Consider the following 13,392-nt stretch of genomic DNA (forward strand, 5'->3'; position numbering starts at 1 on the left):
GTTTTCAGCTTCTTAGCAGCCATATTTTGAGTATTAATTTTTATTAAATTAATGTTAACTTATTTCCTGAATGTAGGCTACAATATCACGTATTCGCTATTTTGACTCTAGGTTTTACAGATTTATCACTGCTAGAATCATTTTGCTAGTCCGGCTGCTCGTAATACATAATGAAGGAATTCGTGAAAACTTAGAGTCCCACAATTTTTAATATTTTTCTTTACTATATAAATTTACAATTTTTAATAATATTTAGAATAGTTTTCGTTTAGTAAATCTTTCAATAGTTTAATTTTTATCCAACACGTGAAACTTTTAATTCGCTTAATAACCGTAACCCAAAACAGCCGTTCAAAATATTTTTAATGGATACCTTTGAAGAATAATTCGTGAGACCTAAGGAAATCGTATTCAAAGCAATCGATTTCGCGAAAAGACGCTTGTTTTAAATAAATACGCACTAAATGTACTGCAGTTATTTTAGGCCTTTGACCAATAAAAGCCATTTTTTAAAAACTAATTCAACTCCAAGAAGCTGAAATCTACTCACTTAGAAATTTCTTCAAGTCTATTTTCAATCCAGTTACATCAGCTCTTCTCTTCAAACTTTATTAAGTTAGATATACCTTAAATTTATATTGTACTATTTTTAGAAATAAAACTGTAGTATAGCGTTCCAATTTATATAAATATATAAATTGAAATGATTCGTCTATTTTCTTGCTGACCTAATTTAACAACTCATTTTAAAGAGCTTAAGTTCGGACATAATTATTTTTAATCAGTTTTTCTGTACTAGTTTAGTAAAGAAAATGAATAAGTGTCTTCATTATGTTCTGACGTCAATCCTTTTTGATAAAAATTTTAGTATTGATGAAGTATTTGGTGAAAATTTAGTTTGGAAATTGTGAGTTACTAACACAATATATTTCCAACATATACATGTGTGGTATTGAGACTTTTTACATAAAAGACTTTAACATTATTACATTATTAATGTATATGAGATTATTGTGCTATCCGTATTTCACATATGTTTAGCTCCAATGTTTAGCTCCGTATTTAACATATGTTTTGTCCAATTTTTTAGTCAAACGAAAAATCACATATCAAAGTCAGAATATAGGAGACCCAAAAAGAGCATCCAAAAATGTAGTTTTTCATCGTTTAAGGTTATCTGCATGAACAAATTTTGTTTGAATTTTGGATTTTTACATTAACAGTAACAGATACTATACATGTAATGATTAAATTCAATATAATTTAAGAAAAATTGAAATCAAATATATTCACAGAGCTATGAATATTTTGATTAAGTACATGTAAACTAAGTAACAAATATACCGAATAAGTGCAAGAAAAACGGTTTTCTTTATTTTATAATTTACCTTTGCATTACAAGTTCTTTTCAAGCTCAGCAACTTTTTTGGTCTTCAATTACTTTTCAGTAAGTTTATTCACAATGTTGTATTAAAACTAACCATTTTTACAAACGGACTAGACCGCATACCTGGACATCAGTTTGGTTGAAATGAGTTACATGGGAGGAACTCAGAATCTACGACATGTCTATGATGAATGAATTTATTCAAACTGTATATAAACTATAAAACTGAAATTTAAGCTATATAAACGCAAATTCCAACGATAAGCAGTACAGATAAAGTAGCTCATCAAGTATACGTTAAAATATAAAATCATTAAAAAACTAAATGCTCTAATTGTATTATTATGGAAAGCACTTGAATAAAATTACGATTGATTTAAATAAGTTACGTGGGAGCAATTCAAAACCAAACCATTATTAAAATTGTTATATATTAACTGAAACTTCAACGTAAGTAAGTTAGTAAGTGGTAGTAGTACCTTATCCAAATAATTCATATAAATACTTATGTTCAAATATAAAATTATATGACGATATTGCCTTTTAATTTATGCCGATTCGTCCAAAAGAAACACTGAAAATATAAGGATTTAAAATAAAGTGGGCAGATTTCGCAAAACGAAGTTCCTCTTCGGTGACCGTCTGTACTTGATACTACTTCATGCTGATAAAATTATATTTTAATCCGTATACACAACATAGGAAGAGTTGGAATCCATCCCATTCATCTCTACCTTTATAAGGTTTTGTGTAGCTATCTGCACCGGACTATTGGAATCATTATTGATATTACTGCGGCTCCCCCCGAGGGAATTTCGCCTGGAATATTACAATAACATTTTTAGATGAAAAAAGTTAAAAAATAAAGTATTTACTTAGTTTTCGCGTGCGTCAAAATATGCGATTTTAGATTGGTAGATTGCGCAAATTTTTTATTACAACCGTCAAAAGGACAAACATATGGCCGATCACCTGTGTGAATTCGTACATGAGTTCTGAAAGCAGATAAATTAAAGCAAAAGATCAGTATTAAACACTACTTCATGAAGTCGAATAATGGAGACGCAGTCATTCCCATGGCAGCCGGTTCTACGTTACCGGAATGACTCGGGTTTTTCCCGACCAAGGGCTGCCGCCACAGTAAACTAGCCCTGTCTAGTAAACAGTATATCACTACATCCCTTACGTCACAGGAGCAACTCCTCGCAGCAACCTTGCTCCAAATACTTCTCCTCAGGGCTGGAGTTGAATCCAACCCTGAGCCAGAAGTTTTCTATTGCTGCGTCTGCCATAAACGGCTCCACCCGAACTCCACCTCGGTTAATTGCAACAAGTGCAACGGGTGGAGCCATCTTAAGACCTGTTCAGGCCTTAAGACACATAAGGAGTGGTCCGCACGGTATTTGGCTACGTGTTGCTCCCGCCAGCAGGCGTCAAATGCCTCGAAGGCTACTACCCCCCCTGATAGGCCGGCCCTACCAACCGCCACCACAGCTAGTACCACTACGGTAAGGAGCCTATCGGAGCAACACCACTCTGACTTAACCCATTTCCTTCCCTCCTGCTCCAACCCCAGTGCGGGGACAAATGAGCAGCTCCTGGTCCCCCGCTCAGTCTGTTCCGTGTGTCAGGCCGTATTACCTAGGAATCTGGCATCAGTCAAGTGCAATCCCTGCACCCGCAAGCGCCACCCATGGCGCGGCACCCCACCATCATCAGGCCGCAACAACAATAGCGGATTGCACAGCAGGCCCAAAGTAGGCAACCCCATGCGTCCCTCACCCCCCCCGAGTTCCAACGACATCAACCAGAAGCTTTAAGCTTCTTCAACTTAACTGTAACGGACTCACGAGCAAGGTCGACGAGATAGTTGACTTTATGAGCCGGCACGGTATCAAGATAGCTGCGGTCTAGGAAACCAAGCTGCACGCTAGGTCCTCTCTGCTCACCAGGGATGGCTATAACGTGCACAGACATGATCGCGAGCGAGACAATGGTGGTCGTCTCATTCATGGAGGAATCGACCGCAGGGACAACACCTTAGAATGTCAAGGCATAGCTGTCCGGTCAGGCGTTTCCGAGCTCGAAATATTTAACGTATATATACCCCCTGTCACCTGCTGCCCGGCAGGATATCACCCTGATATAGGTGCGCTCATCAGAGGTGAAAACCGATTGGTTGTAGGTGACTTTAATGCGAATCACGATCTTTGGCATTCAAGCCTGCCAAATGATCGTAGGGGACGGCAATTGGCAGAGCAAATAGACTATTCGACATTCAGCACTGTGAACGACGAAGCCCCCACCAGGGTAGTGGGCAATTGCAGCAGCTCGCCTGACCTAACAATAGCTAGCGCGGGTCTGATAAATAGCATAACGTGGCGACCTATGCTATCGCTTGCATCAGACCACTTGCCCATTATCGTCTCAATTGAGAGACCTGCCGACTTTGTTTCCGCGAACCACCGGTCCTATTTTAACTTTAAAAAAGCTAATTGCGCCGGCTTCACGGAATTCACTGAAGACACCTTCGCCGCTGTTCCCATCCCCATCGATGTGCGCGCAGGCGAACGCGCATTCCGCAAGGTGCTCACAGCTACGCGGCCCGCTTCATCCTGGAAGCTTTAAGGACATCCGTCCTCATTTCCCAGCCGAAGCAGCCAGCTTGGCAAACGAGCGTGACCACCTACGCCAGGCCGATCCCGGGGATCCCCGCATAAGGGATCTCAATTTGGAGATCCGGCAACCGGTAGACCAACACAAACGGACTAAATGGGTTGAGCACTTGAAGACCTGTAACTTCACCTATGGGGGTTTAAGCTCTGGTCCACCGTTAGGTCCCTGTCGAACCCGACGAAGCACAACGACAAGGTGGCTATCACCTTCAACGGTTGTACTTCGTCGGACCCGAAGAGATGCGCGAGCTATTTTAGCCGGTTTTTATACTGCATCCTCCGGCCGACAGACCCAAGCGTCGTGCTACCAGAAACCTGCACAAACTGACGAACGACAGTGCGCCACTTACTTTCTCCGGTGATGAGGTTCAGAGGGCAATCAACAAGTCGAAAACATCTAAAGCCATTGGCCCTGACGGACTAAACGCGCTGGTGCTGAAGCACCTGGGACCTTTGGGAGTAGGATGACTCACAAGGGTCTTCAATCTGTCCCTGGCCACTCTCATCACCCCTGACAAGTGGAAAGCAGGGAGAGTGGTCCCATTACTGAAACCTGGGAAAGCCGCTAACCAAGGGGAATCTTATCGTCCGGTCACTCTCCTTTCCCCAGTAGTGAAGACACTTGAAGCCCTCCTACTCCCACTCTTCGCGAAACACCTGGCCCCAGCCTCACATCCGCACGGCTTCCGACGAGTGCGTAGCACCACCACCGCTATAAACGCCTAAATAAACCGCGGGCTTAACCAAAGCCGCTCCTGCGAGAGGATTGTCCTAGTAGCGTTGGACCTCAAGAAGGCTTTCGACACAGTCAGCCATTCCACGCTACTAGATGATATTTATCAGTCGACACTCCCGCCAGGGCTGAAGTGGTGGTCCGCAAACTACCTGAGCGGTCGTCCCTCGTCAGTGATTTTTCGAGATCAAACATCATAGCAGAGGAAGATAAAGCAAGGTGTACCGCAGGGCGGTGTCCTTTCTCCCTTGCGGTTCAACTTCTATGTCTCGAAGCTCTCCCAACCACCAGCGGGATTTTCTCTGACGACTGTACGATAATGGCGTCGGGCAATGACATCGATGGCCTGTGTTCCAAAGTCAACAACTACCTCACCGACCTTTCTCGCTTTTTCACTGCGAGGAATCTCCAACTTTCCCCCACTAAATCCACGGCGACCCTCTTCACCACCTGGACAAAGGACGTCAAACTGTCCTTTAAGGTAAAAGTCGATGACACACCAATACCGACAGTAAACAACCATAAAATTTTGGGTGTAACCTTTGACAGTTTGCTCTCCTTCTCAGCGCACACAACCGCAATTGCCACTAAAGTCCAAAGCCGCAACAAGGTCCTCAAATCGCTTGCCGGCAGCACTTGGGGCAAAGACAAAGAACTGTTGCTATCGACATTTAAGGCAATTGGTCGGCCGGTTTTAAACTATGCAGCGCCTGTCTGGTCGCCTGAAACTAGTGACACGCAGTGGACAAAGCTTCAGACATGCCAAAATACCGCCATTCGGACAGCGACGGGTTGCCTCCTGATGTCTCCGGTTCAACACCTAAACAACGAGGCACAAATGCTCCCAGTAATGGAGCATAACAAACTGCTCAGCAAGCAGTTCCTGCTGGGATGTTACTGCAGGTTTCACCCCTGCAGACACCTGCCTGAACCTAAGCCGCCTCCCAGGCACGTCAGGAGAGATCTCTTAGACTACGCTGACGAAATCTAGGACAAAACTGACCGCAATCTACTGGACCTGACAGTATTTAGACAGTCAATAAACGACATTCACCGGGACACCGTCACCACCTTCTTAAGCTCCCGTCTTGTGAATGCCGTAATCGGAGTCCAACCACCACCTACAGCAGATGAAGAGCTCCAGCTTCCTCGGGAGACACGTGGAACACTGGCACAATTACGTTCTGGATATTGTAGCAGGTTAAACTCCTATCTATCCATAATCGACCCCGACATACCAAACACATGTCCTGCATGTGAAGGCACACCGCACGACACTAACCACCTTTTCACATGCCCCCTAAAACCGACTCATCTAACACCCCTCTCTCTCTCTGGACCCATCCCGTCGAAACAGCATGTTTCCTAGGCCTACCCCTAGATGAGCTAGACGAAGATGACAGGTGATATACCCGACACTGGCGGGGCTACTATTACTGTTAGCAAACAAACAATGGAGACGCAGTGGTATAAAAAAACAAAAACTATACAGTGCAATATACGTAGAAAGACTCTGATTACCTTAAATTAAAATCCAACGAGAATCGTTTTCCACAACCTTCAAACGTGCATTGAAATGGTTTCTCACCAGTGTGTACCAACTGATGGCGCTTTAATTTTGAACTCTCAACGAATGCTTTACCGCATTCAGCGCAAACATGGACTCGGGGTCCGTGGGTATGCAGGTGCTTACGCATAGCAGAGTTATCACGAAAAAATTTGTAACATCCTTTTTGAGGGCATGCAATTCGTTTTTCGCCAGGACCATTGCAATTCGTTTCCGTTGCCGGAGTATTTATTTTGTTACTATAGCTCAATGGTGGGGGTGAGGAAGAAATAGTATGTGGATTTGGTTGTAAAACAACGCCCACTGGCATGGCTGAGGCTGATAAACTACCATCATCTATACTGGTCATAGTGATCACAGCAGTATTGGCAGGATGAATGAGTGGTGCAGTCAATACAGTAGTGCGTGAAATTGGCAAAACTACATGTTTGCCGTTGTCTTCATCCGATGATATAATCGTATCGGCTCTATTATTTGATGCAGTCTTCTTTGATTTTAGTTTATCTATACTTCTAGTATTCGCTAGGTCAGATAATTGTTGTTGATTAGACACATTTAAACCTATTATTGTGGGTGTGATTGCAGCACATGCAGTGTCTGTAGTTGTTAAAGAGTCGACACCATGTACAGTATTTTGTGCAAGAACTTGTTGAGGCTGCAGTTCTTGTTGTTGCAAAATCAGTTGCCGCTGCATCAATTGCTCTTGTTGGTGCTGGAAAGTATTACCTTCGATGGTGGGCACAAATCCCTGCACAGAATCAGTAATATTACATTCGTTATCGACTTCCCGTTCCTCACAAGATAAAAAATCTTGGAAGTCTGTGTCGTTCTCTGGGTTAGAAGCTTCGTCGTCGGAATTACCGGAAGCCCACATGGTCACACTGAATTCCCCCTCCATGGTTTTTATTTGTACCTGCTTTTGTTCCCAGCGCCGCGGTTTAGCATGCTCTTCCATTATTTCAATACGCTTATTATAGCAAATTCTATTACCCGCACTTGAACCTACACCGCCAACGGTTTGTAAATGTGGCACTTCTGTTTTGTTTAAATATTTTTGACGTTGATTTCGTTGATGGTTAAATGATATTTCGTTATTACTGAAAGCGCCAGTGAGATTTTGGACATAATTTACATCAATGTTTATATTGCGCATTTGACCAACATTTGCATTCATAATATCGGCAGTAGCTACGGAATTAACTTGTTTAACTGTATCCCTTCCTTTTCTAAAAGAACATAATGTTTAAACTACTGATTTTATTTTGGAAAATTTAACTTACCTTGTTGAAACGACTGTTGACGAAGTGGGCGTTGTGGTTATTTGCACGGTTGTGTTCACATACAGATGTCTCTTGGTATATGACAAAAAATCCTTATCATGTTCAACAGAAATTTTCTTGCGATTAAACAGTGGCAATCAGAATGTATGACTCTACCTTCACTTTCGAATACTGGAAGAATTTAAGTCAACAAGATCGTTAGTATATAGAAACAATTTTCAGTCTTAATTTTTAAAGAAAATTTTCTTTTGAAAACATAAGAAAGTGAAAATCAGATTTTACGACTACATATTTGATATAATTTAAATTTCTAAGCACAATTTTCAGTCAAATGTATATATTACGAATTTTATTACACACTTCTTTCTTATCCAATATGTGAAAACGACTGCCGTTATGCATTTGAAAGACGATTTGAAATGATTTTTTTGGACTTGTTGTTACGAGGGGTGCCTTTTATATGTCGGGATTAGAGAACAACAACAAATTTTAATCATCGAAAATCACTGTTGTTTCTCCATGAAGATCGATACACTTTTGTATGCGTTTGAACCAATTGTCGAAGCACTTTTGCCACTCTGAGTGAGGTACCTCCAAAACATGCATTCTGAATGCCGCAACCGCTTCTTCAGGTGTCGAAAAACGTTGACCTCTCGCTTTGTTTTTTACGTACGGGAATAAAAAGAAGTCATTCGGTGCCAAGTCAGGACTATACGGCGGATGACCCATTAATTCGATGTTTTCGGGTGCTCAAAAATGCAGTTGTTTGAGCCGTTGTGTGAGAGCTCGCATTGTCCTGGTGAAGAGTGATCCGTCTTTAGCGATTGGTTTTCCTAATTTCTTGGAAGACAACTGGCAAACAAATGGTTGTGTACCACTCAAAATTTACTGTTCTGCGTTGTTCTAGTGGTACGGTTGCGACATGTCCAGTTTTTCCGAAAAAACAGGAGACCATTTGCTTGGAAGTGCTTCGTGCGCGAACAACTTTTGTTGGATTTGGCTCATCTTGAAACACCCATACAGTCGACTGCTGTTTACTTTCGGGCTCATACGCGTAAATCCATGATTCATCACCTGTCACGATGTCATAGACGTGTTTCGAAGCCCCGCGATCGTATTTTTTGAGCATTTCCTTCGACCAATCGACACGAGCCTTTTTTTGAGTGATGGACAAATTGTGTGAGATCCAACGCGAACAAATTTTTTTGACAGTCAAATGTTTATGCAATATTGAATGTATACTGGTCCCACTAATGCTTAAGATTGTCTCAATCTCACGATAGGTCACATGACGATCTTGCAATATCAGTTCGCGCACAGCATCAATGGTTTTCGGAACAACAACTGATTTTCGACGACCTTCACGAAATTCGTCTTGGAGTGAACTACGACCACGATTGAGTTCACCATACCATCGATAAACACTGGTCCTTGATGGAGCTTCATCGCCAAAAAATGAATTAAGTTCATCCATGCAATGTTGCTGAGTTAATCCACGTCGAAAGTTGTAAAAAATAATCGCACGAAAATGTTCACGATTTAATTCCTTTTTGGACCGAGATGAATCTTTTAAGTTACTGTAAACAACACAAATAGCGCTGGTATTTCAAAACGTTCTGAGTACGTAAAAGCCAAAAAATGTTAAACTTTGCGATACAGCTGTCAGTTGCCAGATTGCAACACCAGGGTTGCCTAATCCCGAAATATAAAAGGCACCCCCCGTACATAGTCCAACATAAATTGGAGGGAAGAACACGGTGCGGGAGCCATGGTTAACCCAGTATATCGATTGAAAGAGCATTTCACCTGGGCTAGTGAACCTGGAAATTAGTCACAAGCATTACACCAAGATAGACACCCGTCGAGCAACCCGAGATATTGCAGCGGTCTCGAGGTTATGTAGGCGAGAGGCGACTCGAAGCGCGGACCAAGCAGATCCGGTTGCTTTGATTGGGTTAAACTTATTAAACAAAGCGATGATCTATTTTGAACTGTTTGAATGGAGTGATTTCAAATGTAGTAATGTAGTTTTGGAGGATGGTTCCACGCAAGTGGGGAAAGTACCTGATCGCCATTCACTTGGGCGTGGCCAGGACGATTCTTCTGCCAATGGTCCAAGCAGCTCACAACGTCCGGGTTTCGCCCAAGTATCGCTTGAGAAGCTTTCGCACATTTGTTTGAGAGCGAGCTAGTATGAAAAGGCCAAGCAACTCAGGATATCTGGTTGTGCGCTGGGTTTGGGAATTGCCACGTAAAAATCTTCTCCCAACGAAAAACAAAGTCTCGGACGAGAACTGCCTGCTTTGATGACGACCACTGCAAAATACACTAAGGATTATGATTTGAGTGCAGGCACCTGGAGTGTCCGGTCTCTTAATGGGGAAAGTGTCTCTGCCCGGCTGGTTGATGTAATCGTGGGAGCAAAGGCAGACCACACTGCCATTCACGAGATGCGATAGACGGGCAAGACAAGAATAACATTTGACCTTTAAACGTCTACTATAGCTACCGTGTAAAGGAGCGTAAATTTGGTGTTGATTTATAATGGGAGAGATATTTAGTCGTCAAGTACTTCCGTTCACTCCGGTGGACGAACGTCTCACAATAATCTGCATCAAAGCCATATTCTTGAACCTCTCACTCATTTGCGCCCACGCCTCGGCGGAAAAGAAGGACGAAGCGTTCAAAGATTCCCTCTAAGAGCGCCTGGAAAGTTCTTATGAGCACTGCTCCGTCCACGGTATAAAAATCATGCTTGGCGATTTCAATGCCAGAGTGAACATGGAGGCAATTTTCGGTCCCACAGTCGGTAAATAGAATCTGCACAACGAAACACCCGGTAACAGACAGAGACTAATCGACTTCGCCGGGCCTGATACATAGTAGTCCGCAGCACCAGACTCCAGCATAAGAAAATACACCAAGCAACGTGGCTGCCTCCTGATCGGAAAACACGAAACCAGATCGATCATGTTGTGATAGATGGAAGACACTCTTCTAGTGTTTTAGATGTACGTATGATCCGAGGACTCAAAATCGACTCGGATCATTACCTTGTTGCAGCCAAATTACGCACACACATGTATGCGGCAAAAAACATACATCTAACCACACAAAGAATGTTCGACATCGGAAAGCTGCAATCGCAACAAACAGCCATAAGATTCGCCACTCGACTCTCATTGCTGCTCTCAGAGAGTATTGTCCAACAATCCGGCATGTACGAGCAATGGAGCAGCATTTATAGTTCTTTACGTCCGCCGCAGAATGAGTCGGATTTCGGAACCCGTAAAAACTATTAATATAATGTAATGCTGCCGCGCAAATTAAAGATTCTACCGATAGGGCCAAGCTGCGATCATGGTGAACGAGGACAAAACAAAGTACAGTTTGTCAAGAATATCTTTGCATAGTGAAGAAAAATTTAAAATTTTAGCTTTGATCGAGAATTCCAACAACAAATAAAAAAGCAAACAAAAAATTTATACATACATTCCATTACTGTACTTGTCTACGACTTTTAGGCGCCAACAGTTATTAAATAAACATACACATTACAAAAACAACAACAAAAACGATGCATAACATATATAGCTTTGCATAGCTGATGAAAAACAACCAAGAAATGCAGTTATTTTCCGCGAATTTCATTGCAAATGGTATGGAATGTGAAAGGGGTAAAAAATTATTTAGTTATGAAGTGATTGTCTTCAGTGCTACAAGTGATCTCAGATTTGAATAAAAAAAATGCCAGGAAAACGAGTTTCAAAAAATATTATTCAATTAGTGTATTTCAATCACTACAAAGGCAAATCCGCCAGAGAAATCGCCGATATGTTCTCCCTCAAAATTAGAATTGTATATAATATAATAAACCGTACTGAAAATGAAGAAAGACTCGATTTGAAAGGATCTACAGGCAGACCAAAAAAAAGTGACCCAGCGAATTGAACGTAAAATTATTAAAACTATTTATAATAGCCCGCAAAGCAGTACAAGAGGATTAGCTCTTCAAGTGGAAAAAGACTACGGGTTAAGAATTTCTCATGAAACTGTTCGAAAAGTGTTGCAAAAACACAAATATTCTTCAAGAGTGGTTAGGAAAAAACCGCTAATATCAGCACAAAACGTTGATAAAAGATTGCGACCGAGCACATATCATTTCTCACAGAGTACTGCGATGACGTTATTTTCTCAGATGAGACGAAAGTGATGCTCTACTACCACGATGGACCTCACAGCACTACAAAACAAAAATAATATCCCTACCGTAAAGTTTGGAAAACTGTCAGTAATTGTTTGGGGTTATATATCAACAATGGGAGTGGGTGAAATCAAAATTTTGGACGAAATAATGACCAATGAAGTATATATTGATACTTTAAAAAACGAATTGACTTTCAGTATTAAAAGATTCGGCTTTGTTGACCCGGAAAATTCGAACAAATTTAAATACAAATACTATCAAGATAATGGTCCCAAACATAAATCTTATTCATGCAGGTCCTGGTTACTCTACAACTGCACCAAAGTTATTGATACTCCCGCCGAAAGTCCCGACATTAACCCAATCAAAAATTTGTGGGTTCATTTAAAAATAAAAGTAGGAAGAAGATCGCCAACTAATAAGAGTGAATTAATAAGATTCATCAGAGAAGAGTGGGAAAAAATACCATTGGAATTAGATATTCCGAAACTAATTAAATCAATGCGAAGTCGTCTTCAAGCGATAATTGATGCCCGAGGAGGACATACAAAATATTAACTCCAAAAGACTGCAAAGATTTTTTTGACACATTTTAAATAAAGTAAACATCTTTTTTTGTTGTTGGTTTTGTAATGTGTGAGTTTATTAAATAACTGTTGGCGCCTAATAGTCGTAGACAAGTACAGTAATGGAATGTGCAACCGGCACAAACTAATAGTTCAAACACTTCAAAGAGCAGACTCAGATAACGTAAGTGCATCTGGAACTCTGATGACCTGGGAAATGTGAATAGGCACCTATATGCTTTCAATAGATCATGACCAGTGACATCCAAGTCCTTAACTTCGTACCTTCAGATGGAGTTCGTGGACTGCTGGGAATAGTATAGTTGTGAACAACTTAAGATACACAAACAATATGTACAGGCTCGGAAAAATTTCTGCAGTAGCATTGAAAGCTGGATCCAGACTACTTGGTTCCATCAAAGAGCATTATTTCTCAGGGACTTGATACGGATGAGATAGGTTTATGAACTTGGAACATCAAAGAATCGCTGTAGTGCCTTCACATACTTTCCAGCAGAAGACTCGGAGTAGGAAGCTGGTGTTACGGAAACAGAATGCATGAGCTTAAAAAAGTCGTGGTGATGGAATGTGAATTTTGATCTTGACATCGTTACTAAAAGGGAGTGGCGTCTTCAAGTGTGTCTTAAAGAAAAGTGTGATTGCTTATGTTTCAAACCATGAAAACATTTTGCTTGATACAAACTTAAACAAAATACTAGTTTGGTTAATCATCATAGTACAGGGTGGGCCATATAGCGTTTGCTTTTTGAACAACCTATTTTTTTGAGAATGGTAACACAAATGACATGTCAAATGTGTTCATAATTTACTTAAAGGTTTGACATTTACGAAATGCGACGCTATACGCTTGAACAAAATTGGGAAATATTGAAAATCTATTTTCAAAGTGGTGAGTCTTTTCTTCTTTTCTGATGAAGCTCCTTTTCACATCGGTGGCTACGTCAATAAGCAAAATT

At 41.2% G+C, this 13,392-nt stretch overlaps 1 protein-coding gene across 1 annotated transcript; it reads right to left on the reverse strand.

Annotated features, from left to right (window-relative positions):
• Window positions 1-1,352: 1,352 nt before the first annotated feature.
• LOC128870496 (polycomb protein PHO-like) lies at window positions 1,353-7,810 on the reverse strand. Its single transcript, XM_054113175.1, has 4 exons — window positions 7,643-7,810; window positions 6,317-7,588; window positions 2,263-2,382; window positions 1,353-2,206 (listed from the first exon to the last, which is right to left on the reverse strand). Exons 2-4 carry the CDS (start codon window positions 7,534-7,536, stop codon window positions 2,068-2,070), a joined length of 1,479 nt encoding a protein of 492 aa, XP_053969150.1. The 5' UTR covers window positions 7,537-7,588; window positions 7,643-7,810; the 3' UTR covers window positions 1,353-2,067.
• Window positions 7,811-13,392: the final 5,582 nt, after the last annotated feature.

Source organism: Anastrepha ludens, chromosome X (genome assembly GCF_028408465.1).
Source record: "Anastrepha ludens isolate Willacy chromosome X, idAnaLude1.1, whole genome shotgun sequence".
Lineage (NCBI taxonomy): Eukaryota > Metazoa > Arthropoda > Insecta > Diptera > Tephritidae > Anastrepha > Anastrepha ludens.